The sequence below is a fragment of the Lonchura striata genome, chromosome 4 (assembly GCF_050655825.1).
Source record: "Lonchura striata isolate lonStrDom1 chromosome 4, ASM5065582v1, whole genome shotgun sequence".
Lineage (NCBI taxonomy): Eukaryota > Metazoa > Chordata > Aves > Passeriformes > Estrildidae > Lonchura > Lonchura striata.
Window position 1 is genome coordinate 50,171,720 of NC_140706.1, and position 27,229 is coordinate 50,198,948.

A 27,229-nucleotide genomic window follows, 5' to 3' on the forward strand; every position below is an offset into this window, starting at 1 on the left:
ACGGCTGGGATTCATTATTTGGTTTAACAGGCTGCCCCGGGGAGTGGTGGAATCGCCGTTCCGGACAATGTTCAGAAATATGTGTGGATGTGATGTTTATGGACATGGTTTCGAGCTGGGCTTTGAAGTGCTGGGTTAACACTTGGACTCAATGTTCTTAAAGCTCTTTTCCAATCTAAATATTCTCTGATTTTGTTCCGGGGACAGGGGGCACAGAGCGCTGTGCCGGGGGCACGGGGGGGCTCTGGCGCCTGCGGCCGCGCCGTGCGCTCAGAGCGGGCGGGCGCGCGCTGCTGCTCCCACAGCGGCCGCCAGAGGGCGCCCCCGCGCCGGCCCGCCTCTTCCTGCCCGGGCGGCAATAGGGGGTTCCCGGCGGTCCCCGCGCTGGGTGACTACATCTCCCGGCTGGCAGCGCGCCCCCAACGGCCGCCGGGCGCTCGTGACCAATCGCGTGCGGCCCGGGGCCTTTACCCGCCCCCGCCCCGCCCCGCGGTGCGTCCGCGATCCGAGCGCTCTAAGATGGCGGCGGTGGAGCCGGTGAGTGCCGCGTTCACTTCTCCCGCCCGCCTTTACCTTGCCTTCCTCCTACGGCATCCTTATCCTCTTCCTCCTCGTCGAGGCGCCGCTCCGCCGGCCGCGGCGGGCGGGGGCGCGGTGGGGGCCCGGCCGGGCAGGAGTCGGCTGGCCGGGGAGGCCGGCGAGGAGCGCACGCTCGCAGGGGCCGGGGAGGGGGCGGCGGGCGCCGTGGCTGTGCCGGCACCGCCGCCCGAGCGCGGCGGCCGCGGCTCCGGTGGGGTCCGGCGGCGGCGCGGCCCGCGGTCCGGCGGCGCCCATTGTGCGGCGCCCCGCCCGCGGCCCCGGCGGCCGCCCGGCCCGCCCGGCGCATGTGGCGCGGTGGGGGTGGCCATGTTGGTTCCCGCCGCCGCGGCGGGCCGGGCGGCGAGGGGCGGCTCCTCCGGCCGTGAGGAAGGGCCGCGTTCCCGGCACGCCGGGCCCCGGAGAGGCGCCGCGGGGAGCGAGCGCGGGCCGGCAAGGCACAGATGCGCTGCTGGGGCAGCCGCCGCCACAGCCCGGTGGTGAGAGTCAGCAAACCAATCGCTTTTCCCAGGTTGTGTCGTCTTTTATTCGAGAGGATTTTTTTTTTTTCCAGATCTTTCATGATATTCATGATAATTCAGTACTTCTTTTTGTTTTTTCCAGGTGATAAGTTATGTTCATGGTATATTATGCTCGGTCTTAACAAACGTAGCCCCAGCCTGCACTTCCATAATGAGCTGGAGCAGCTGGAAGTGATCCAAGTACAGTTGTTATTCTAATCCCACATGATTGTGTATCATGAGGAGAGGACAGCCGACGACTCTGTTAGGGTTTCAAGAAAACACAGTTAAGGAGGGCTGGTCTCTTGTTGCTGTGCTCGCCAGCTTTGAATAAATAGCCAGTGTGCTGTTTGGGGAGGCTTTGTATCATTTAGGCAAAGTGAAAAAAGTTTGAAATCAGTGGTTTTAAATAAAAACTAATTTTGCCATTTTGTGTAAGGGACACTGATTTTTCGCTTAATGGTTTTCTTGTGTGAAACAAACCTCAGATTTTTATCCATGAGGAAGAGATTGAAGTGGGTTAGCATTTATAAATTGTGTGGCAGCAGTTCTGTACAGGGAGAGTGTCAGTTATTAAGACTGCAAGACAGACCACCAGCAGCACCCTTCCCGTGTTCTTCAGCCAGTGTTAAACACTTGTTTTCACATCCCGGAGCCAGTCTTTGAGTTGTTGCCCACTTATCTGAAGATGAGGGCTTCCTCTCAGTGCAGTGCCTTGTGGTGACTGTGAAGCTTAGTAGGAATTGTGATAAATAACTTGTAATACAGCCATTAGAAATTGAAATTACTCTAAAGGCCTGCACCTTGCGGCTTTCTTAGCTGTGCTGCTCGCACAAAAACTGTCTTTACACCATTTTCTCCACTAACTCCATCAGCACATTGGGGTAGATCCTGGCCTAATGTAGCAGAAAGTAAACGATTGCTTTTGCCGTGCTGTGTCCCAGCAAGATTGATTGCTCAGATCCAGTTCAGTATGAGCAGTTGTGCTGAGCCCCTAAAAGTAGAAGATGGAGCAAAACTCACAACAATTTAAGTAATTAATGCGGTTATTGAATGTTTTGCTGTAGGTGCAGTATGTTCGCATTCAGGAGTCAGCTACCAACCAACTGTGCGTGCTTATTTTCAAATTGCAGTAAATAACAAAGTCTTTGTTATTGTCCTTGTAAGTGGCTCCCTTCTCTCGCCTAAGCCTAAAGTTAGGCGTGTGTAGTGACTGAGGTCAGAGGTGTTGCAGAAATACTGCGTGCTTTGTAGCTGAACAATTTAATTGCATGTGTGGTCAGGGACTACCTCTGGATCACAGGGAGGCCTTTCTGTTGCTCACCTGCAAAATCTGGACCTTGGTTTGTAGAGATGTCATCTGTAATGCTTTCCTGGTAGGAGAATGAAATGAAAATACAACTGAGTAAGGGTTGGTTTTGGTTTTATAAATACAGGCTTCTACTAAGATCAGTGGTGTTTCTTGTACTGTCATAGTTTCAAAAGTAGCATACATTGAAAGTCTTAAGAGGCTGGAAAAATGTTTGACTTAAATACAGAAACTTAAGTTGAGAATTCTGTAGTGAGTCCCATAATAGTTGTCAAAAAAGCAAAATTATTCTGTATAAATACAGACCAATTGCACAGTGGTTTACTTCTCTGCTGCAGGGAGAACTTAAACCTTTGCAACACTGACAAGTAAAAATTCTGTTTTTCTTGTGATATCTAGGTTTTTCTTTTAAAAATATTCTAGATTAATTTTTGAGACTATGCAGAAGTATCACCTGTTAGAGTGCTTATATAGCCTTTGAGGATTAAATGTGATCAGATAACACCATGCAAAAGTCCATGACAAAACGAGGAGTAATGCTTTAGTAAACAATTTACCAAAGGTGACTTTAAAATGTACCTGCACAAAGCCTGTAACTTCTAGGTGCATATAAATCTAATCCCTCATTGTGCAAATTGGAAATGGCATCATGGCTCTTTTGCGTTTTTGATTAATGGCAGTTATAATTACAATTCTTGTGAATTTAACTCTATTTTTTAGCATACAACAGTGACATTTCAGTTATCTGTAATTTGAAAAGCACTTGTTTGAGAAGGTAATCATACATAGGTGAGAATCAAAACTTTATTTAAATGAAACTACTATCTCAAGGGGTTACAAACATAGTGGTGCAGGACCTTAAAATGCTGGAAAGCTCATAATAGCTCCTAAAATTCCATGTAGGCTGAAAGGTACTTATTTTGCATTGTCTGTAGACAGGTAGCATGTAATTTTAATTCAACTTCAGACTTGCTCTTGTTGCTAGGTGTTTCTGCTGTAGAAGTCAGTGACCTGATCTGCTTGAAGTTAGTATAGCATTGAACTGCAGTATTGTGAACACAGTTGCTTGCTCATTGCATTTTTCTGAAATGATGCAGAATAGATGTACCTTTCATGCTGTTTTATAATTGAGAATATTTATCATAAGCTTTTGAATTGTAAATAACATATCTGAGTTATTATGGAGCTTCCTCTAAGAGGGGTATGTTGCACAACTTATTTCAAAGACATGCATAAAAATGGCATATGAAATCAAGGTGTGTTTCGTTTACTGATGCTGTCTGCAGGTATGGAGGTACATGCAAAATTTTTTGATGAAAAATATCCCTTTTTGCAGCTTTGTAAAGATTAGTTTGAATTTTGAGGTGATAGAGTGGAGCATTAAATCAGGGATGTTGGTAGAGTGCCTCCATTGTGAAAGAGAAACGCAAACTTTAAATGTGAATTAATGTGACTTTTTCTTCGGATAAATTGTCTTTCAGTTTTGAACTATTCTGTAATCGAGGTTAAACTTGAGTTTAGAAGCTGTTTATTTTCTTGCAGTAGTCCTCGTTTCTTGACGTTTAAAACCTGTTCTGTATAAGACATAGGTGTTAGGAAGGTGTGTGTGATGTGCAGATGTAAGTGTGCTGTAACACAACTGTGTTACAGCCAGTTGTTCTTGATTCTGTAGAATGAATGTAAGGCAGAAAAGTCTTAACTGTTTTAAGGTTTTTTTTTTGTTGGTTTTTTTTTTTTTTGTAGAGGTCTATTTCTATTGTGTCTGTACTGTTCATCAGATAACCTGTATGTATGGCATCCTTTGCGATCACTGGGTATACCAGTACTTTTTCTTTGAAGACCTCTCTTGACCATTCATACATTCAATATTAAGTTATTTTCTGAAGATTGAATGTGTCTTAAATTTTCAGCAGATATAAAATTCTATCCTTTGTTGAACCAGGGGCTTAGGATACTTGTAAAACATGGAGGTCTTTTGTGTAGGAGTGTTTGGGGAGACTAGAGGCTTTTTGTAGTTTGATGTATCTGAAAGTCAAGAGGGCTATAAATAGTGTCTGTATCTTTTAAATTAGGTAACATTTCCTTGAAAACCTTTGACCATGGAGGAAGTGTATGACTTTTTTACCTAGTCTTTTATGCGTGTTCTCCTGTACACATGTTCACTTCTGTTGCAATTTGAGTAGATGTCACTCGGTTAAAATCAGGTTTCATGCTTGTGTTCTAATAGTGATTACCTTTCTAAAAATCTGTGGTGTTCCAAATAATGATGAATGCAGTTAGGATACTTGCTCTCTAGTATGCCTTGCTGTGTCACAAGTAGAAATCCTTTCTTTGTCCTGGTGTCTGGAAATCTACTTCACACTTCTAAATTGGTAACAGGTAATTGGTAACAGGTGGCTGTTAGTACCTCTCTTCCAGTTGCTATTACATGTACTATGTATGATTTTTACTGCGGTACATTATTCCTCAGAGTTGTGTCAAATCATCACTTGGTTTGTTTTCTTACAGGATGTAATAATTGCTTGTGGGTGTGCTTTAACTTTTTTTTTGCCCAGAATGTTTTGAAATAATTCTTGAATTTTGTGCTTTAGAAATTATCCTAACTGTAGCAGTTACCCACAAAACCCGTAAGGAGCAACAGATAGTAGAAATTGTTTTTCCCAAGATATCAGATAACTGGGGTGTGCAGTTTTCTTCTTTTGGAAGACCTAAACAAGAAGGTGAAAACTCCAGAATGTAACTTATTTTGGTTAAACGCAAGAAGACTTGAAAAGCCTCTTCCACTAATTAATTTGCCTTCACCAAGAGCACATAAGTGCTGGGTTATGTCCTTTTGGGCAGTAATTGTTGCACTCCAACTGGACTTGCTAAACAACTTCTTCAGACAACTAATGACTTGAATGTGGTCTGGGCATCATCCGAAAGCCCTTGGTAAAACATAGTCAAGCTTCTTGTTCTCCTTAATAAACAAACCCGATGAAGCAGTTTTTATTGTAAATGCTTTGTTTCCTTCCTGGTGACATGCACGCCTTTCTTTGGTATGTTAGTCATTATGTGCTGTGGAGAAAGAGTAAATAACGCCAATTAAATCTGCAAGTGTCAGAGTCCAGGTAATTACAGATATACAGAGTCATTAAATGCTGAGTAGGCAAATGTTTCATGGACTTCTGCAGGCTGATTCCTACATCAAAAACCATGTGGATGGTGAATAAATGTCACTTAATTATGTGCTGTCTTATGTATGAGAAGTGGAATTGGCCATGTGAAGCTTTCTAGTTTATCTGGTAATACTACCCCTATTTTATTACTTATATTTTAAAAACAGCAAAATCGGTGGTTACTTAGTGTATAGAGTCAATTTTAGGTTAAAGAATACATTAGTTATGAGCAATGGTAAAGTATTATGAAGGATTTTAAATAAAATACTCCAGAAACTGCAGGTGGAGTCAGTCTGACTTTGATAAGTGTTGCAATTGCAGGGTTCTAAGCTGTGAATTGCTAAAATGCAAATAGTAACATTAATTCGTGTGGTATTTATAGAATAGAATTCTGTGCAATTTCTTGGATACCTGGACTTGAAATACCAATTAACAAACTTGCATAGTTTCTATTTGACTAATAATGGGAAGTGCTTTGGTATACAAACCTTTCATTTTGGTACTCAGAATAGCGAGATAAAGCTAAAATGAAAGGAAATAGGGGCTGATAGTGATTAACCAGCCAAAAATTAAAATTATTATTTTTTATGTTTTCCTTGATAGTATGGGAAATAGAAGTAAGTGAAAATAAGCTGATTTAGGCTTCTCTCTGAGGCCAGCCAGAAATAATGTTCTTTAATAATAAGTTCTGCTTCCAACTTTACATGTGGTGCACAGGCCTGTAGCTATACTTGATGGGGCAGCCTGGTGCTGAAATAAAAGTCTCTTTCTGGTGGCATAGTTTTTGAGGGGAGTGGCATGGTCTTGGGTCAAGGTCATAATTAGTGGGGCCTTGGATGTGAGCTGTCATTCTCTGTTTTGGACGGGAGCTTGAATAATGGTTAGTCTGAGTTTCTTGAATGCCATGTAGATTTCAGACTATCTAAAGGGACTTGATATTGTGGTGGCTTAAGTAAAATGCATGTGAGTCAGATGTTTTCTGTTTGTCCAAAACCAGAATTTCCTGTAATTGTGTGAAGGATGATTATCAGTGTACCAGACAGGTGTTGAGGCTCATTGCATTTTTCTTTTTGTCTGAATGTGCTACCTTAATTTGTAATGTAGTCTTTTGTTAGAAGTTATGAAACAGTTTAGCCCTGCATGTGCTCAGTGGCTTTGTAGTAATTCTTCCATTTTATGTAGTAGTGATAATTCTGGAAGAGTGACCAGGGAGACTTTGGGATTAGTTCTTTGTATGTTGAAATCTAGTTGCTGAGCAAACATGAGATTCTCAACTGAAATTGGTTTTGGAGGATACTCTGCATCTGCATTCAGCGAGAGTGAGTCTGTTTGATGTTAAAATTCCTAGTGTAATAGCATTTGTAAATCAGTTGTGAATGTTAGATGTCACAGCTGCAGAGTATTGTGACTGAAAGCAAGCTTTATCACAAAACCAAGAGCTATTCCAGAATATCAGCAGAATTTTTCTTACTGTTTTTGCGCATGTAACTTCTCTGAATTTTCTAGTTAGAACCCCATACTTCAATTTTAGTTGTCTATACTTGTTTCTTTATAATATAATACAGATAACATGAAGGAGGAACTATTAAAGTGCTTCCTTGGTGAATTTTACAACTTCTCTTCACTGTCTTGAATTGTTCAGTGAGCTGGTTTTGCGTGATTCAAGATGAATTATACCAAAAATAAGTGGGGGTAAGACTAGAAATTCTATTCTAGATAGAATTTGAAGAATTTATTAAGTTTTTTTGAAGGTCTGCTTAGCTTTTTATAGTATTACACTGGAGGAGATGTGACAGATTTTTCAACACTGTACTTCTGTGGGTTTGTTAGTGATGATCCCTTTGGGAGATCTTCACAAAGCGTTTGGTTTTATTAAGAGGAAGGGAATTGTGTTATTGTACTGTGTAAATAAAGCCCTGGTCAAGTGTTCCCGTTAGATCTTGACATGTCAGTCTCTTCACTGAATGCAGGTGCATGTGAGTATTCTGAAATGTCATGAGGTATTTTTCTAGGTGGGCTGTTAAACTAATGCACACTTGATTAACTTCTCTGATGTAAAGCATAATATCATGCTTAATAATGCTAAATATACTGATAATGAAAAGAAAATCCCTGTTAAGACAGATCTTTAGGTGTTATCCAGGAGAGTTTGCCAGCTGGGTCTGTGAAGATTGAACAATGTTATCACTTCAAATGCACTTTTCATCAGCTTTGGTGTGATAAATCTATGTGGAAGTGCGGAGTAAACTGTTCCATTAATTAAGTTGCTTAACATTACTTAATTCACTACTGTTATTTTTTTCTGTTAAAACCACAACATTTAAATTAATTTTTAAATACTACTCTTATATTGTCACATTTGGAATGTCTAGAGTCTTTGGATCTGCTGCACTTAGCTTTTATATTACTGAAGTGCTTTTTCTTTCTTGGGGTCAGCTGTATAGGCTTTTTTGTGTTAGTTCTTGGGAAGGAGCTACAGTACACATTCTGTGTTTCTGTAATCTAGCATGGATTTCAGGTTAGGGAGGGATGATGGTAACTGGCAGGGACACTTGGCTTCAGACACTTGGCCTCACAATAAAGTTTTGTATTCCCTGGTTTAAAGGAAAGTCATTAGAATTTCAAATCTGACACAGTGACTTCTCAAACTGAATGATGTGCCTGAGGGGGTTTGCATGCAAAGAGAATATAATTTATTACATGATGTTAAAGTATATTTAACATTTCTAGAGCTGTCTCTAGAAAAAGAGCTCCTGAAATCAATCTAATACATACTAAACCAGTAAGTACATTTATTTCAGTTGGAAATTTGAGAACTGATGTGTGTTTAAATTCTGCTGTTCAGTTCATGATGATGTTGCAAATACAAAGATAACTACACTGTCTTGGCTTCCAGCTGCTTGCAGTAGCTGATTTTAGATCTGAGAATTTTAGTTTTATCTTCTACTTGTATTAGATTTTTTAAAATAACAGGGCCTGTACACCTGTTTCAAATGATGCTCTGTTAGAAGCTGATAAAAAGAATTTTTGTTCTGAAGTTACTGTTCTCTGAATTTATTTTAGATGTGCATATTCTAGGTAATATAGATTGTATATTTCTAAAATAGCACTCAAAATTAGACATGTATAGTAAATAATTTTGGAGACAAATTACGTAGGAGGCAAATCACTGAACAGCAAAACGCAAATTCCTGCAGTTAGTGTTTATTGTAGAACCTGTTCAGATGTTGAAGAATAAGAGTAGACAAATTGTGCTTCCATTACGTGATTTGGGCCCACAATCAAGATAAATTATAGGAACTCTTAGTTTCACCCTTTTTAAAGTAACTTCAGAGAACTAAATTGCTTCAATAAAAATTGAGAAGGAATGTATTAATAACCCCTTTCTTCAAACAGGAAACTGCTCCCAACCCCCAACCTGCAGAAGAGGAGAAAACCGAGGCAACACCTAGTCAGGAGGTTGCCAGCCCTGAGCAATATATTAAACATCCACTACAAAACAGGTAAATGATACAGAAACTGATTGTAGTTTTTCCAGTGATAGAAAATGCCTGTGGCTTTGCAGCTCTTGTACACCTTATATTCTCTAGCAATATTTTGGGAATTCTCAGTGGTTTTTTGAAGGTTTTTGCAGTGAGGTGGCAGAGTAAGGAGAATCTGATCCAGATGTTAATATTCAGAGTCTTCTTCAGATAGTGCTGTTACAGAAGCTGAAAATCTTTGCAAGTTTTCAAAATGCAGCCAGGTACTTTGAAAGAGCATGACTTTGGTTTTAGTTGGAGGCAGGCAGAGCTTTTGTTGCTTTTGTCTGTTGTCGTTTAAGAGGCCGAGATGAAGCTGCTGCCCACTAGAACTGGAAAGCTTTGCATTCTGCCTTGTACTTGGGTGCCAGTGGTAAAAACTTGTAGTTAAATATATATTTCAAAGTTAGTGAAAAATTCAAGCCCTCTTACAGCTTTAAAAAGACCAGCTTGCTGATGTGTTACTGTGGAATGCTCAGTACTTACTGTTGGCAGGTGCCTTTTACCAAGTGATACCTTACTCTTTTTCTAAGTTTTGAGCGAGTGTGGAAAATAATGCTTCCCTGTAGTGCTATGCTGCATGTATCCCATTTTCCTCGTCTTTCAGCTTCCATCCTCCATCTCTTCTAAACACCTTGATTAAATTGATGCTAACAGTTCTTTAGAAGTGTTATTGAGGCTATTACTGGAATTGAGTAAACTTTTAAAACCAGGTTTGAAATACCAGGAAGGGTCTCAAAACAATAGATTGACACCTAGTTACTTAGAGCTTTTTGCTGAGATAAGATAGCCTAGTGCTAACCTGAGTAATTTCAACACTGCTGAAATTATCAAGAGTGGAGAAAACCCCAACTGTTTGATTAAATGCCTCATTAGATACCCTCTTACAGCATTTTAAAGTGCTGCAGTGATGCTTTTTAGATTCAGAAAGAGCATCTTTTTGTGAAAGGTTCAATTTTGTCTTGATACTCAGCAGAGATGATTTTTTTCATTTAGTTTCCTCTATATACGCTAATTTTAAAACTTGAAGCAATCGAGTTTTGGAGATTTGAGGTGGTTGCCATTAGTAAGCTTAATACAGTTTGCATTTTAAAATTTATGGTTTCCTAGTATGAGAGTGCTTGGGAAGCTTTCATGTCATTGATAGCTTTGGAGTGATATCATTTGCTTGTGTAACCTTTATAAGGAAATTACTGGCCAGGGAGCCCAGTTTGAATTGTTGGTGTTGTTTTAGAACATGATCAGTTGTTTGTGGTAGGGGATTGCCATTTAGCAGTGACAGCAAGGAGAAACATCTAAAGTTTAGAGTCTTTAAAGAATTCCAAAGCTAGTTAAAATATTTATCTAATGGATTGATAAAGTCTGCTGTGATTCTTGTAATGAAAGCACAAACATTGTTAATATGTAAAGAATTAGATCATGTAGCTTAGTGATGAAAACTGACTTCCATGCTCATAATATATGAAGGTTTGCAATTACTTTGACTCTAACAATATAAATAATTACAGTTTTAATATACTTTAATTTCTAGATGTTTTTATTTTGTTCTTTTTTAGATGGGCACTCTGGTTTTTTAAAAATGACAAAAGCAAAACTTGGCAAGCAAATCTTCGTCTTATCTCGAAGTTCGATACTGTTGAGGATTTTTGGGCGTAAGTAAAGATTTTTCAATATGCAAGATAATTTTGGGATTTGTTGGCAAAGCTTATGTCCAAGTCAAAAAACCCATAAAGTACTCCATTAACGGCAAATTCTTGTGTGTAATCTCAAATATTTGCAAAACTGAAGGTGAAGTCTGTTGAAGAAAATGCAAATGAAGTTCTTCATCCTTTAAATGCACATTGTTTTGCTGACACACTGCAACACTGCTTATATTCATGTGTGCATCACAGACATATAGAACATTTAATTTGTGCAGTAGCTATCTCATAGTAACATGAACCTGTAAATTCTGGTGGCCAACTGATTGCTGCTTCCATGGCCCCACATTTTCCTCCTTGATTAAATTGACTGCTGGGTCATGTCACGCGTTCAAGAGTGCCTGAGTCTGGAGCATAGTAGTTGAGACTCATGCAGATTAATGGCATCCTTGAAAAAATTTGTTAGAAGTTACAGAAGAAATGACCTTCATTCTAAGTTGAAGGTCTGTGAGAGTGACTAGGCTCCAATAGCAATAAGAAGCCTTTGAAGGTGGGTCTGTGCTTTCCAAACACTTGCTTCAATCAAGATTTTGCCTGTCATAATGCTAAAACATGGAGAAAATGCAAGTGCTGTGACATTGAGAGTGAACAAAAAAGTATTATATATTTGATCTTAGTGTTTCATGCTACATTGAGTGTTAGGGTTCTTATTTTTGTTGCAGACTTTGTTTTGGATGTGGTCCCCGTGGAGGGAGGTGTGGTCTGAGTGTAGTAATAGGACCCATCAGTGACCCATTAGCACAGGGAGGAAAAATGCTTCAGCCTTTTCAGTGACTTTATTGCTGCAGTCCTGAGAGGGGAATGGCATTCTGGGCTTGTAACCAGCTTTCCTGTTCCTGCTGTGGGAGGGACTGCAAACTGTGGTTTACTCAGCTGACAGTGGTGGCGTATGTGATGGGCAGCCGAGTTGTTTGAAGCTGCTCACTGGTTGGTTAAGGTTTTGGGCTTCTGTAACTGAGCTAGTCTTGGTAATTAGTGCATAATTTAGATGTCTGCATTGAAGGTATAAAATCAGTCACCAGTAGTTAAGTTACACCTCCTTTGTGGTTGGAGTGGAAAATAGGTGTGTTGTTCTGGGGAAAAAAATTCAGCATCAAAGTAAACTTAAAAGAGGCAAACTGTTAAATTTGTAACTGGTGTTACAAATTCCTGTGCATGATTTCTTATTGTTAGAACATCGCAGTAATCAATTTTCTTTTGATGCTGAACTATGCCTCAGTATTAGTAGGTCTTGGGCTACAGGTTGCTGTAATATGTGCAGGCCTCTTTGTGAAGTCTGACCTGTTAGGGGTGGAAAAAGGCCCCCATCTCCTTGTTTGAGAAGGAGACACTATGTACTCCTTTTTCTGAACTGCACAGTTGTAAATTCTGAATATACGTTTTATTGTCTATCATCTGTTCTTGCCTTTTGAGTCCTTAATTTGAATTATCAGGCCTACAGCATTCATACCTAGAGGTGCTGTATCAAATATCAAGGTTGAACATTTCCCCTAAAAAATTTCTCAGCAGTGCAAGTAGCCTTAGAAATAGAAACAGTTATCCTTATTCCATGAATGTATAGAATACACATGGACACAGAACCTATTGCCATGAAAGCTCAGTGAGTTATGTTGCTAATATCTTTGAACTTCAGTTCTAAACTTTAGAACTAGGTTTAGAAGTAGTATTGGAAATGAGTTTAAAAACAGTTGTGGAATTCTTATTCCATTCTGCTGCTTTAAGCCTAGAACATCTTAGTACTGATACTTTTGTATTGTTTAAAAATACCTTACAAATAGGGTTGCTTCTGAAATAACAGCTCCTTAATTTTTGGGCTTTGGTCATATGTCTTAAATTCTTTAAGAATTTTGTACCTTAAAACAATGCTTAGTTTTTAATCCTGCTTTTTTCCCTCCAATAGTTTATACAACCATATCCAGCTCTCTAGTAATTTAATGCCTGGTTGTGACTACTCGCTCTTTAAGGTAGGCTTGCTAACATTTTTTCTTTAGTTAAGGATGTTGATGGATGTTTTCCTGTCTAAGCAAGACACTGTCCAAATATTTCATTTAAGATATTTAGGAACATGGTTGGGAATGTCATAAAGGTGTTAATTTTTTTGAGGAAGTCCCAAACATTGTCTGAAAATCAGGTTGTCACTACTTCCGAGATTACAAGTACTTGCTTTAACACATATTACAGACAGTAGATTTTAATCTGTGACTCGGTGTTTGTTTTACATTTGAGATGTTTGTGCAAACAATTAAGTGTAAATTTTTCTAATATGAAAGGTTTTTCAGCTCTATCACGTGATGTGAAATGAGTTAAAATGTCTGTGGGAGGCAGCAATGTTGCCTAGTATTTCTTATGGGTGTACTGCTAGCCAGATGCACAGTACTCCTGTTAATTTTTATACTACCAGGTAAATGCTGTATTACTTAAGCATGAAATAGAAAAGTGCACCCAACATGGACAATAAGAACATGCTGAGGAAGTGTCCAGACTAGTGAATAGGGAAAGTGTACGTGAAATTGTGCCTCAGCTGGGGCGGAGATCTGAATTGGGACTCTTAAGTTAAATCCTAACTTCTTGGTAGTGCTTTATTATGCAGCTTCCTTTCTGGATTCCAGCATGTAAATAGTCTCTGAAGTTCTGGTGCCTGGTTCTTCCTTTGCTCATAAAATGTAGCCACAGGCTGGGGCTCCTCAGAAGACTGTGTGCACTGTTTGTAGACCCAGCAGCTTCATATAGTGAAGAGGTGCTGCTGCTTGGGTTTGGAAAGGTAATTGTATTCTAGGTGACTGAGAAACCTTGGTAGAATTTTAAGAAGCTGTGGGCTCTTCAGAGATTAGGATATCTATGGATAATGCTTGTATTTCTTGCATTAATCCTTAATTTGTGTTTCAAGTACGTGTATCTGTTCTGTGTTTGCTTGTCATCAAGCAGTAATAATTATGTAACTTCATGGAACAGGTATAGAATTGGCAACTGCTTCAGGCTCCTGGGCAATCTCTTACTGCTGTCCTTCAGTTGTGACCTCTTAAGAGGTCCTCTTAAAGGTGATGAAGTAGTTTAAGCTCTGCAGCTGCCAGTGGGGGTGTTATATTTAAAGTGAGGTGACACCACTCTATCCTGAATGTTGAACACTTAGTTTTCGGCCATAAGTTTTGTCATGCAGTTCTTAGTGGACAGTTCTTAACAGAATTCCTCTGTCTAGACAATTATGTACTACTTCAATGACTTTCAGAAGTGCAGCACAGCTGGTAGATATGGGAGCAGTAGCTGGCTGCATTGCTGTATCAGCATGTGCAGAATCACTTAATTCAGTGCAGGGCCACTGGCAAAAATGTAAATCAGATTTTGCTCTGAAAGGATATATTGAATTTTAATTTTTTTCTTCCTTCTCCCCAGCAATAAAAATCTTCTTATTCTCACCTTTATGTGAAGGACGTTCTTGGGAGAGACTGCCAAAGGTGTTTATTTCAGTGAAATAATCTGTATGCGTGAGTGAAGTACTTGGCTGATCTTGCACTGAGTGCAAGACGTAAATTAAGGACTCCAGATAAAATTAGCTGCTGCATTCTGGTTTCATGCAGGGCAAAGCAGGTGGTTGTCTTTGCCTGTTGCCTCAGGATTTTTTTTAATGTTACATGTAGCTAAGACTTTTGCTTGGACTGTGATGCTTCTGTGGAACTAAAAATTCGCTGGCGTGTGCACTAGTTTTGGGAGTTTGATATTGGTATGAGAGACAGTATTCCTAGACATTCTGATTATGTGTCTTAAACTGTATGCTTCTCTCAACTAGCTGTTCCAGTTACCTTTTGGTGAAAAAAAAGCTTTTTGGTGGCTCTTTAGGGAAAATAGAGATGGAGTCTGATTTAACTTGTGGCCTTTCTTTGCAGGATGGGATTGAACCCATGTGGGAAGATGAAAAGAACAAGCGAGGAGGCCGATGGCTAATTACACTAAACAAGCAGCAGAGACGAAGTGACCTTGATCGCTTCTGGCTAGAGACAGTAAGCACCAGGGGCAGCTGAGGAGTCTTATGTTTGTGTGAAAATGCATTTAACTGATTTGATATTTGTGTGCTATGGTATTCCAACTTCTTGGCAGCAGTGTCTTGTAAGGTTTTATTGACAGGCTTGTATTTGAAACATATTTTTTCAATTGTGATCTTCATGTGAGTGTATTGTCTTAATACTTCCTTGTAACAGGCAGCAACAGGGAGAGTTCTGTAGGACAGATTAAGCTTTTCCCATGTAATGTACAGAACATTACTGTTGAATTACTGTGAAAATAATACATTGTCTTGAGTGTAACTTGCTGATTCAATTGATAAAACAATTTGTTTTACAAATACTTTTTTTAAAAAAGTGAATAGTTTTCAGGTTTTGGCTTTGTTAAACAAGGGACTTTCAGATTTAGTTTTTTCCTTCTATATTTATCTTAATGCTGGGGTAGGCAATAATAGACATTCATCCTGTATATACATACCATAAAAATATGTTTTTTCCATTGCTCTTATCTCTTTGGAATAGAATTGAATTGTAAATATAATTCTAGTGTGGATTGCAGTAAATGTCTTACAGAAAAATGTGTTGTCTAGGAACTGACTCAGAATAGCCTAAGTCTAGTGCAATCTAGGATTTAGGGATATGGATTGCAGACAGGACAATGCACAGCAGTCCTGGCAATCTCTCATCTTTTGTCCTTGGTTTTGTGAGAGGCAGGGAGTATTGCACCCCTTTGGAAGGGAGAAATGGCCTTCAGAATCAAAGCAGAGGTGTCCAAAATATCAGAACTTTCAGGATCTTTGTAGTCACTGTGGCTGTGATTTGAAGAGAGCCTTCAGTTCTGAGCATTGTGACTGCATGTGAGCAAATTAACATCGTGCTGCATGTACTTGGCCTATTGCATGTGTGAGTCCTGACTGCTAATAGCTATGACATATGGCTTGGAAACATGTAGATATACTGTGCAAACTGAAGGCTAGAGGGCTCTACTTTTTGCTTAGCAGTGAGTAATGGCACAGAGCCTAAATACCCAGGTGAATGTGATACATGCCCTAAAACAACCCTGTCACTTCTAATTCCAGTAATTATATGCAACCAATTTTCAGCAATAGAAATCAAAGCCTTTATAACTCCCCTTTGGAACAAATTTTTATTATAATGATCTTAAATGTAAACTAAACTTCATTTGAGAAGATTTTTTTTCCTGTTGTGCAACATTCATGTACATACAAAATGTTCCTGAGTAGTGTTTATTGAGCATGGTTGTTATCTTTGCTTGCATGTGAACTAAAACAATTGGTCAATATTTTGCATGTCTGTGTGTGGTTTGATCTAAACCATTTATGGCTTAAATTACTCAGTGAGTGTGTGCAGCCTGCAGTTGCGTGTAATATTTAAAGCATGTCTATTTATACCTGATTTATTATTTAGCAGCTTTGTCCTTTTTGTATTTCCTGGAGTAAGCCAGCCCTTCAGGGTCTGATGGGTAATGGAAGACCTGGTTTGTTTGACAAATTGCAAACATGCTAAATTTCCAGAGATTATAAGTGGTACCAGAGAGCTGACATAACCGCAGTGTATTTAATGTACTGTGCAAGTGAAGGAATCAAGTGTCCATTTGCAGATTCGGTGTGCAGAAGGGTTTTTTTTTTAATTCAGCATAGTCTAGGCAAATCTGTCTCAAGCACAAGAAACCATTCGTTTTGAATGTCAGGATTGCTTGTTTTACAAGTTTCAAGCTGAAGGTTTTAAATACCACTTTCACAGTTAGCATGTTGCACGGGTCCGTGACCCTGCTCAGTCTGATGTTCCTGCTTCAATTCCAAGCTTTACTGCTAGAAACCCAGAGGAAGAATCTTGTGTTACTTGTGCACCTGCATTGGTGCATTGTATTAAACCCTGTTCAGGATCACTGATGCCCACTTTAGAGTTTATGGAAGCACTGAAGCTTCTTGTGTTAGTTGGAAGTAACATTTCATTGGGTAGCACTTACAGTCTAGCTGCAGTCAGATTTGCAGTCTGAACTGATAGACTTCAGCATTGAAATTAAACTTTATGTGATGTTGTGCAAATAGTCCTTAACAGGTTCTTCCTAGCTAATAGATGGGAACAGCTAAAATTTCAGATTGGTCCATCTGTGTTAAGTGTACTGTAGAAAGAAGACTAGTGCTTCAATTCTTCTCTTATTTTGGATTGGGAGGATGGAGTGGAAGGCAGTACTGTGGGAATAATCAGCTGTGGCAGAACTTGCGGCAGGTGGCAGAGGAGGAGGAATGGAAAATTCAGACTAGAAGGAAGATGCCCTACTACAGTATGTTCACTTGTAATATTTGGAACTTCAAGAAGACACTGCAATAAATAGAAAGTGATTATTGTATGGCAAGTAGCTGTAGGCAGTAAAATGTGTTCCTCAGTTCTTGTGTACACTGAGTGCTTGCTTGCCTACAGAACAGGATTCTGATTCTGAACTGCTTTCTCTTTCACAGCTGCTGTGCCTTATTGGGGAGTCATTCGATGACTACAGTGATGATGTGTGTGGTGCTGTTGTTAATGTTAGAACTAAGGGTGATAAAATAGCAATATGGACAACTGAATGTGAAAACAGGGATGCTGTTACGCATATAGGGTAAGTAACGTGGTTGGTGCCTCGCCTGTATGGAGTGTAACCATGCATGTAAAGCCAGTTAAGCTTGATAGAGGAGGCATTTCAGGCAAGTGGAGCCTGTGCAGAGCTGTATGCCAAGCTTAAGTAACTGTGCCAAATGGTGTTCATTTCTTAATTTTTAAACTACAGGGAAGGTAGCGCTGCAGTACAGAGTAGTTACTAACACATGCCCATACACAAATCTTGGCAAAAGTCTCATTTCACAATGAGGCATTGTAATTAACAACTGTAGGTAATGTGCAATCTGTTCCAGCCTGCCAGTTTGTAAAGGTGGGTAGTCAGTAAGAGTAGAGCATTGATACGATCTTTTTTTCAGGAAAGTGATGCTTACAAATAGGAAAGGAAAGGTGCTGCAAGTCTGAAGCACAGAAGGATGTACTCAGATTTAGGGGAAAGAAAAGCTGTACAGTGGTGTGCTGTGAAACTCTACATTTTGCCTGTTTAAGTACAGATAAAGCAGTGCAGATGATTTGTGGGTTATTTGACCTGCATGCTGTAGACTTTGTTTAAATAAGTAACAGCAGTTATCTCAGATTGAGTCTGTGCTATGGAAAATGCATGTTGTGCTCTAGTGTGTAGCAAGTATTACTAATTACAGAGTTACTATTTACACAATTACAATTACTAATTACACAAGTATTTATTGGATTCTTTAGTACTGGTACTTTGAATTAGTTGTTGTAGGCCATTTACCTTAAGCAAGACAATGAAAATATTTATCTTCCTGGCTTAGAGCATCTGTCTTAAGCCAACTTGCACTGTCAGGCATAGCAGCTTTTTTCACTACCTGAGAACTCTTTTGACACATGCCTTTTCTGGGGGGGCTTTTAAGAATCTGTGTCTGCCTTTTACTAACAATTTGATTATACAGTTATGTTTCAGGCTTCAGTGGTAAGTGTTTAATAATAAACAAGCAAAACTACAGTATTCATCTTCCTACTACCACAATGTTGCAATAAACCTAGTAGGTATCAGAGAGCATTTTAGATGGTATTAACCATTAACTAAGGAGTTGAATCCTTTAGAGAACTGTGAAAAAGTTAAGATTTTTGCAAACTGACACAAGGACCAAGGTAAGTTATGTTGCCCTCTGTCTCCCTTATTACCCTAACTCCAGACAGGAGTGGCTGTTAGTGACTTGCATTTCACTGTGTGCTGAGGAACACTGTATGTGTGTGTTTGTGCCTAAGGCAGGTACTGCAGCTTCTTTCTCTTAAGACAAAAGATCCAAGGTGGTTTTTCTTAAGGCTTCTGTTGGGTAAGGGGCCTGTGACAAGGTCTGTGGGAGTCTGCTTTCTAGCAGTAGTTAAAGGAAAGACAGCAACTCTGCAGCTATGATGTGTGGGGTGATTAAAACTGACTGTTTCAAGGAATTGCTGTTTTCTTTGGTTCCAGTGGCTTTATCATCTCAGTAGTTCTGGAATTGTGAACTGTGAGTTCTTCATAGCAGTTTTGTTTCTGTATGTAGAAAGACAGCCTTCTGATTTAATGATACTCACACAAATGCAGTATAGAGTCCCTGCATTTTGCATTTATTTAGGTTAGTTATTTTTTGCAAGAGCTTGTCCTATCATGTGTGGTAAGTCATTTTACAAAACTTTAAGTGGGTTTTAGATGCAGTACACTAGAAAAAATATTTCAAGTCCTTTATTCCTATCTGAGAAATTGTTTCTAAATTGGCAGTTCTTTTTTTTTTTTTTATCGTGTCCATAAATCTCAAAAGCAGGTGTCCTGCTACGAATTCCTTCTTAAAGACTTTGCTTAAACTGTTGTTTTATTTCTTTTCCTCTCCAGGAGAGTATACAAGGAAAGATTAGGACTTCCTCCAAAGATAGTGATTGGTTATCAGTCCCATGCAGACACAGCTACTAAGAGCGGCTCCACCACTAAAAATAGGTTTGTTGTTTAAGGCGACACCTTCTGAGTATTCTTTCATAGGAGACTGCGTCAAGCAATCGAGATTGGGAGCTGAACCAAAGCCTCTTCAAAAGCAGAGTGGACTACATTTAAATTTGATTTCCATCTAAATGTTGCTAAGATTTGTGAGAAGTCTCATTCGCCTTTGTCTTGTACTTCTATGTTCAATTTTTCTATTTTAGCCAAAGTAACTGTTACCAATTGGAATTTTAGTACACTTCACCCCCCAAATCCATAAGTGTGTTTCTGGCCCACTCTGTAATAGCTTGGTAGAAACATTACTATTGCAAAAAAAGAATTTGTTTATCCACAGTATTCAGAAAAGAAGTTGCATTTCTGTACCTGCAGGAAATTACTCTGTTTCACATTTGCATTGTATGCAGTAAGATTTTGCTGGTTTGGAAAAGAGTATGGTGCATACAGTTTTCTAGCAATTTTTTAATACAGCATCATCTTTGCTGTAACCTCTGCTGATGGCTGCTAGATTAATTTATTTGTTTTCCCTATTTGATAACATTAGTGATATTTTGATTTCAGTTGTTTTTGCTCATGTAACATTTGGTGAAGAATCTGGGAGTATGACAAAGGTGGAATAAACATGAATTTTGTGCATTCTTTGGTAATTTTTTGGTTTTTTTGTAACATCAAAGCTTTGCTACAGATTTATGCATTTCAGTCAAATCAGTGATCTTTTTGTGTGATTTCCTGAACGTAAATATGGATTTTTTTTTTTTTAATGTAACACCATAATTTACATTCCTTACTAGAAATAGTATGTCTGTTTTTGTATCTTATGCTGTATTTTAACACTTTGTATTACTTAGGTTATTTTGCTTTGGTTAAAATGGCTCAAGTAGAAAAGCGGTCCCATTCATACTAAGACAGTGTACAAAACTGTAAATAAAATGTGTACAGTGAATTGTCTTTTAGACAACTAGATTTGTCCTTTTATTTCTCCATCTATACAGCAAGTATTTGTACTTCCTGTGACAAGGCAGTCTCTACTGTGGCTTCTATTGTAGTGTCTTCCAAGAAAGATAAAGTCTGGAGCTATAGTCTGTTGAAACTTTTAATAAACCTATTAGATAGCACCCTAAATCAAAGTGGAATTATATCAATGTGGCTACTGGTTCTTTCTTAGTAGTTGGTCTAACTGATCATGGTTTTTGTTGTTTCTCTTTTGACTTCTGTTTTATGCCCAACCAAGAATTTTAAGGGTACACAGAAAGCTGCTTAGTTTCAGGTAGGAGCTACAGTGAAAGTGCTTCAGTGAGTGATTCTGCTCTAAGGATATAATGCATAAAGTACAAGTAGAGCATACCAGAGACATGGCTACAAATAAAAGTATGAGTATCTAGATAGCTTGCTATTACGTATGTCTGAGCAGTTGAAGCTTTGTTTATTCTGAAGAGCTGTAAGTTTACTTGGAAGTCCACAGGATGGAGGAGATTTTGAGGGTTGAGTTCACTTATTTTGAGCAAAAGATGAGAGACTTGTTCTTTCCACCTCTTGGAGCATGCAGCAAAATCAGTGCTTTATTGCTGATTTCTTTTTTTTTTTTTAAAGCGTGTGATGTACTTAAAGATCTTGCCAGAGCTATGGAGCCTTTCTTCAGCTGAGTGTCAAGGCAGGTGCTTATTGGGGTTTTGATCTTTGTGATAACTGATTAAAGTGAGTTTAGTCACTGGCAGTGGAGCTTCAGTCACATCTGCCTGATGAAGGCACTGAAGTGTCTGTGTGCTGAAATAGACTTGAACAGTTTTCTTGCACATTTATTCAGAAATGTGTTGTAAGGAGCATATCAGACTATGCCAAAAATGTCTGGATGATTATTATGGCTGTTTAATAGAAACACATAGAATAGACATCTCTAGTATCTAAAGATGCTATGCCTTTAGTATTGGTCATTAACCAGGATATCTGTGAATGTGGAAAGCTGTCTAGGCTGTTTGTGTGCTGGTTTCTGTGGATTCTCGTGTAACTGGTTGCCTGTCCTGATTCAGCAGGTGTGAGAGCAAGTCAGGTTTGTTTAATAGGTCCATTGATAGTAGAATATAGTAGTCCATGCCTGTTTCCCAGCTTCAGCTAATCATCAGTAATGCTTGCATGCATGGGTATGTGAAGATGAATCAGCATCCTGAGTGGTGACTCTGTGTGTAATTTGGGAGCACGGTGGCCCGACGCCCTCAGAGGAGTGTCACTGGAAACAGAGGCAATGCTGCCCTTTTGTAAAAAGCATTGAGATTAACCTGAGTGCTGTTGTGAGAATTACATGGTATTGGGTTTGTTCATTTCACTACAGGACTGACCAGAGTATTATTTAGGGTAGCAGCATTTTGTTCATCTAGAAAAGCAATTGAAAGGTTTTTTTGGTATGGCCTCAGGTTTTTGAGCCTGAACCTATTGAAGCAGCCAACTAAACTGTACTATAGTATAGTAGTATGAAAACTGCAGGCAGGTTGATTTGAGGTTCTTTGTTGCTCACATAACAACTGCAGTGTTTCTAGAAGACTTGAGAGGAAATTAGCTGGCATGGTTGCTCTATCAAACATACAACCTATGCCTGTAATTCATTTTTAGAGGAAGTAAATTACCATGAACCTTGTTTTCTCCAGCTTGCAAATCACTTTGTGTTGCATACTAATGTTCTTCTGATTATAAATGTGTAGTTTGTGTTTGTGTGCTGAGGGAGAAAGCTGAGAGCTCTCCATTCTGCATGTTACTGTAACAGTCACAGGCTCAGGAGAGGACAAAGCAGTAAATGTTGAAGCATCTCATATTGCTGCAGAATATTCAGTGTGATTGATTAAACTCCCACCTAAAGGGGAGGCTGTTAGTAAGCCTGGGAAGACTACAGAGTAAATGTATAAGGCATCTTTTCAGAAGTCAGATTATGTGGTACAAAACCAGAGCAAGGAAAGTTAGCAGAAATTGCTGTGCTAGAAGAGGTGTAAGAATGTGCCAAAATACAGCCTGTGAAGATGGGGCAACAGATGAGGAATATGTGTGAATTGTCCGTTTCTGGATATAACGTTAAGTCTTGGACTGTGCAATGCTTTTTATTGCCACTTCTGTTTGTCCTGTTGTGCTGTCACTGTCTTGTCTATCAAGTTGTCTCTAGCTCAGGAAACTTAAACATTACCTAAATTCTGGAAACTTGGAATAGTGGCTTTTAGCCAAGCTTGGAGTGAGCTCAAAGTTTTCATCCTACCTAATGGAATCCTTTCTTACTAAATTGCTTGGAAGAAGTACTCTGGACTCCATTCTGGGACTCTTACTAAATGCAAAAAAAAAAACCCAAAAACTTTGCATTTTAGTCTCTGGAAGTGTCATGGATCTTCCCTTTGATATGTGACCTCCTATATTTCCAAGAAGCTTTATTTTTGAGTCTTGGCCTGATGGTTTTAAAACTAGTTTTTAAGAACACCCTGCACTCAAGTGCTCTACCAGACAGTTAAGCTTGATAGTTAAAACCATAGAGCTTTCAGGCTGCCTGGCACTTAACTTTTAGAGGACTTTGCCCTCTTAGTGATTTCTGCAAAGATTTTTGTGAATAGGTTTTACTTAGGTCTTAAAATAACTTCTTAAATGCAGAATTTGTGCCTTTTCCCATTGGGCAAGAAACAGGCAAATGGAAATGACATGACCAGGAAGGAAATAGGTATAACTATTTCATTTCAAGACATTTCATGCCTGTCCATCTGAATTCTTTGGAGGGCAGAAGTGCAGAATGCATTAGCAAGCCATGTGAAACCAGTCCTGTGGAAGGCACCTGCTGCATCTTTCTATCATTGCTGTAGAGCTTCAGGAGCTGTTCAATCCCAAAGGCTTGCCATTTTTGATCTCTTTGTGGGACACCCATTCACTGCAGCTGCTTGAACAGGTTTTCTGTCTTTTAGAAGTTTTGTATTCTGCCAGAATTTCTTTTCAGGTGTCTGGCTCTGGCACTGCAGCAAAGCCTTTAATAAGCACTTAAATTCCTTCCCCTGTGATAAAAACCATGGTCACCCTTCCTCTTGCCTGGTGGCTGTCTGGCACTTTCCCAAAAGACTATGGGATTCCCTCCTAGCCTTCCTATTTTGAAATAAAGCAGGTTCTGATATCCAGAGCTAAATGTGAAATATGGCTGTGCACATGATGGTTGTTTATGCTTTGCAGCATTAACTTGTTATTTTGTGTGATGCCTTAAATGTAAAAACATCCTAGCTGAAGTTTGCCTGTTGGTGTCAGTTTGCCTGCTAACCAAACAATTCAGATTTATTTTTTTTTATTCCCTGCTAGTACTGAGCGTGTGACAAGCTTAGCTGTGAATTTGTGGGGTTTTATGACTGCGTGGGGTTTATGACTGCCTATGCTTTTCTTGTCTCCATTTTTCTAATCCTGATGCTTTTTGAGCCTTACTAAAACATGTTTAATAAAGGGGAAAATTAACACTGAGTCTAGTCACTGCTTTTTTAGTCACTGTGATACAATGGAGAATTCCAGGTGTTGCTAAACCCAGATAAAGACCGTGTGTGACTTCTTTGGCATAATAATCTGCTTATGGGATTTCATTTTTTTATCTCTAGACATGTAAGTATGATAATAGTGAAAATGATACTTGAAAGTGTGTGGATATATCATATATAAAGCAAAAATTACTCATCTATTTTTTCAAAGTAGAAAACTGTTTTGTTATTTCTAAAAGGTTTCTTTGACTTTCTGTAATGACTTACTGGATTTTGCTTACAATAGGTAGTTTAGATCGATCTTTTTTCCTATGTTGTGCCTGTTATTGTTATCAAAGAGTTGGAGCCAGCCTCATAGGTCAGGTTTGGCATTCTTTGAAGTAAAGCTAGTTTTTGAGGCTTATCTTCCTCCATATGTACAGGGTAGTTTATCCTAGTTCATCTTGCCCTGAGCCATACAAATACGCAGAAAATATAATGGGAAATTGGAAGGTACTAAGGTACTACTTTATTTCTGTAGTTTGAATGAAAATAAAGTTTCTGAGGATCTAATGTCTCAGCTTCTTGACTCTGTATGGGATGTAGAGAAATGCAGCTCAAACATTCATGAGTGTGGAACTACTTTGAAACCTGTGTTCTCTCTTCAGTTTGCAGCTTGTGTGTGGCTGGGGCTCCTGCAGCTCACCCACACATCAGCATTCTTCTAGGCAGAGTTGGTGTTAACAGCAGTGATTGCAACATTGTAATGCTGGTAATTGCAAAATCATTGCTCTTCCATTGTTTACCAGAGTTCTCCAGTAGGAAGAAGTAGTCTAAACACGGTGTAGTGGATCAACCAGCAGGAAAGTGCAGCTGAAACCTTCATGGGAGCTCCTGTTGTGCCACTGCAGTGACGTCAAACAGCTGGAGCCAGTGCCGGTAGTAGCAGGAGGGCTTTGGTCTGCCTGTGCTGTCCGCTGGGGATTCAGCACCAGAAAAAAACTCTGTAGGTGTTGCCATTGCACATCTGTGCACTTAGAGTGCCAGAGAGGTCTTCTGATACAGGAGTAGATGTTTGACTTGGCTGTAAATTGACCCCACTACATGTTCATATGATATATTTGAAGTGGAGATGCTGCTTCAAAGTTTCTCTGGACCAGGAAATGTCATCCTTCAGTATATTTCCTAAAAGCGAGGGAGAAATTTGCAGGCTGACATGTGGGGACAGATGCATTCCAGATTGTTTGGGTAAAAAAAGAAAAAAGCTTAAAAAGTTCCCTTAAGTATTTATTGCTTCATTGGAAATGGTGGGGGAGGGGGCGGGGGTGGGGGGGGCATCAAGGGCAGAACTGAGGTTTGATTATTTTTTTATTTTTCTCTGCCTCAGGCCGTGAGGGATTTTCAAAGGTGCTTTGGGGAGAAATAAAAATTGGCAACTAGATTCAAGCACAGACACTTTCATGGAATTTTAAGGTAAATTTCCCCTTCAAGGTTCTGGTTATGGCTACAGTAGCCCCTAATCCTCAGTGTTATTTAAAGTTTGTAAGGGTGACAAGGCCACATGAATGTCTTTTTTTGTCTTCATTAAACTGGTGCTTTGCCAGTGTTTTGTGGGAGTCATAACAGTGGTGCAAAGTATTCATAAGCTGTAACAGCAGTAACTGCTGCAAAAGAAACATCGTTTGGATATGGATGGCTTAAGTAATAGATGGTTCCTTCACATTTATGTGAAATGTGAAAATGATACAAAGGGAAGAATTAGGTTTTGTAATGGATTTGATGCTTTTCCTTGGCCACTGTTTCTTGGTAGAAGCTGTGGTGTCCAGCTGTCCCTGCACAGTTGTGCAGAGCTGTCTGATGGCTGCAGGAGTGATGGCATTTCTGAGGGGACACTGAGGGAGCTCTTGGCAGCTGGGAGCTGCTGAGAGACGAGGTTTTCACTTCTCTGCGACACGATCTCCTCCAGCTGCACTCCTTCGGTGTGTGAACCTGGTCCTGGTTCTGTGCACTTACTGTAGCTGCACTAACCCTGCCCCTTGTGTGGCTTCATGAGAAATTCAAGGTGTTCTGCCAGAACAGGCTTAATTCTGGATTGACTACAACCCAATTAACCTTTCTATGCTCTTAAGGCTACAATTTAATTGCACTAGAACTACTATGGTCTGGGGTCATCGCTAGTTAAATTAACTTGAGGCAACTCAGTCCTACTTGCCTTTAATTTTAGACTTTTCTAGGTTTGAACAGCAGAGAATCAGCTTCTTTGGAATGCTGGAGTGTCTTTGTTTAAACACAGATAAGCTTGAACTGTGGCTTAGGTCTGCCTTCCTGTCCCCTCAAGGAACTTGCAGCAGAACTGGCATGTGTCAGCAAGGGAATAAAATGCCTTGGCAGTGTGACGTGTTTGCAGTGAGATCATTTGCTGGCTGTCTTGTTGCCAAGTGCTGTGTCTTGCAGTGCTGGGTCCAGACTTTATAAGAAGGTTTGTACGGGTTTTAACTACGTTTGAGAATACAACTGTCTTAATATCGTGGTTTCTCCCATGTGTTTTGTCAATTTTCAGAGGTTTTATTTTTGCCATTTTTAACAGTTTCTGAGGATTTCTGTAGCATTGCTGAGCTGTGCTCAATGGTAACTATTATTGATACTATTAACTATTTTGTATATATATAACTGTTATTGGAGTGCTAACGTTTCCTAGCAGTTCTGGAGCACCATGCTGGTTATTGAACCTGCATGCTGGCTGCAGCTGGGTTGGTTTGTTTGGAGTAGAAGAGAGAAGAGATTCCTAGCTGCCTCATGCATTTATTGAGGGTTGGTTTGAGGAGTTTTTTCCCAAAGCTGAGCCCTAACCTTAAAATGGAGACTGCAGATAGTAAAGGCATTCTTTCAGTTCACCTCTCTGGAGAGGGGGTGGCCAGCAGCAGATAGAGGAGCATCCTCATAGGAATGTGCCAGAGGGCAGTGAAACAATTACTCAAAAGCAACTGAACTCCTGGGGCACTGAAACAGTTTCTCCTGGATCTGAAGGATCAACCCAAAATGCTGTTAAAATCTGTAGGTTTTGTCCTAAACGTTTTAATTCCTCCTTTGTAGCTGCTCTGTGAGGTCACTGCTGTGCATGTATCAGTTCTATTGGTTGCTTTTCTTAATGCAGCATTTTTGGTCTTCCCAGTTCACCCCATGCTCATCCCTTACTACAGTGGGCAGAAATCAGTTTCTGAAACAGTTTTGTTGGACAGGGCAGTTCATATTTTCCAGTTTGTAGTCTGAGGTCTCCCTTGGGACAATTGACTGTAAAGGCCTTTTAACTGCAGAAGACAAGAAAGGGAAGAAAATAAGCTTGCAGCTCTGTGCATCAAAGTCCCTGTGTAAACGTCAACCAGATAAGAAAAGAAAGACTTCTGCTCTCCAGATGGAGTTTGCTGTAGCATTGGTCCAATGTT

At 39.7% G+C, this 27,229-nt stretch overlaps 1 protein-coding gene across 2 annotated transcripts; it reads left to right on the plus strand.

Annotated features, from left to right (window-relative positions):
* Window positions 1-496: 496 nt before the first annotated feature.
* On the plus strand, window positions 497-24,623 carry EIF4E (eukaryotic translation initiation factor 4E). Of its 2 annotated transcripts, none has more exons than XM_085579066.1 (7): window positions 497-537; window positions 8,961-9,067; window positions 10,642-10,737; window positions 12,686-12,749; window positions 14,667-14,780; window positions 17,264-17,403; window positions 24,596-24,623. In XM_085579066.1, the coding sequence occupies exons 1-7, from the start codon at window positions 520-522 to the stop codon at window positions 24,606-24,608; spliced, it is 552 nt and encodes a 183-aa protein (XP_085435192.1). In that variant the 5' UTR covers window positions 497-519; the 3' UTR covers window positions 24,609-24,623. The 2 variants fall into 2 exon arrangements, with proteins under 2 accessions (XP_085435192.1, XP_021406014.1); XM_021550339.3 differs by lacking the exon at window positions 24,596-24,623 and adding an exon at window positions 19,237-20,293.
* Window positions 24,624-27,229: the final 2,606 nt, after the last annotated feature.

Excerpts from the sequence above, each read along its gene's own strand:
- EIF4E (XM_021550339.3), top strand. Across the intron at positions 12,750-14,666 it reads GTGACTACTCGCTCTTTAAG|GATGGGATTGAACCCATGTG; the intron begins GTAGGCTTGCTA and ends CTTTCTTTGCAG. Across the intron at positions 17,404-19,236 it reads GATGCTGTTACGCATATAGG|GAGAGTATACAAGGAAAGAT; the intron begins GTAAGTAACGTG and ends TTTCCTCTCCAG.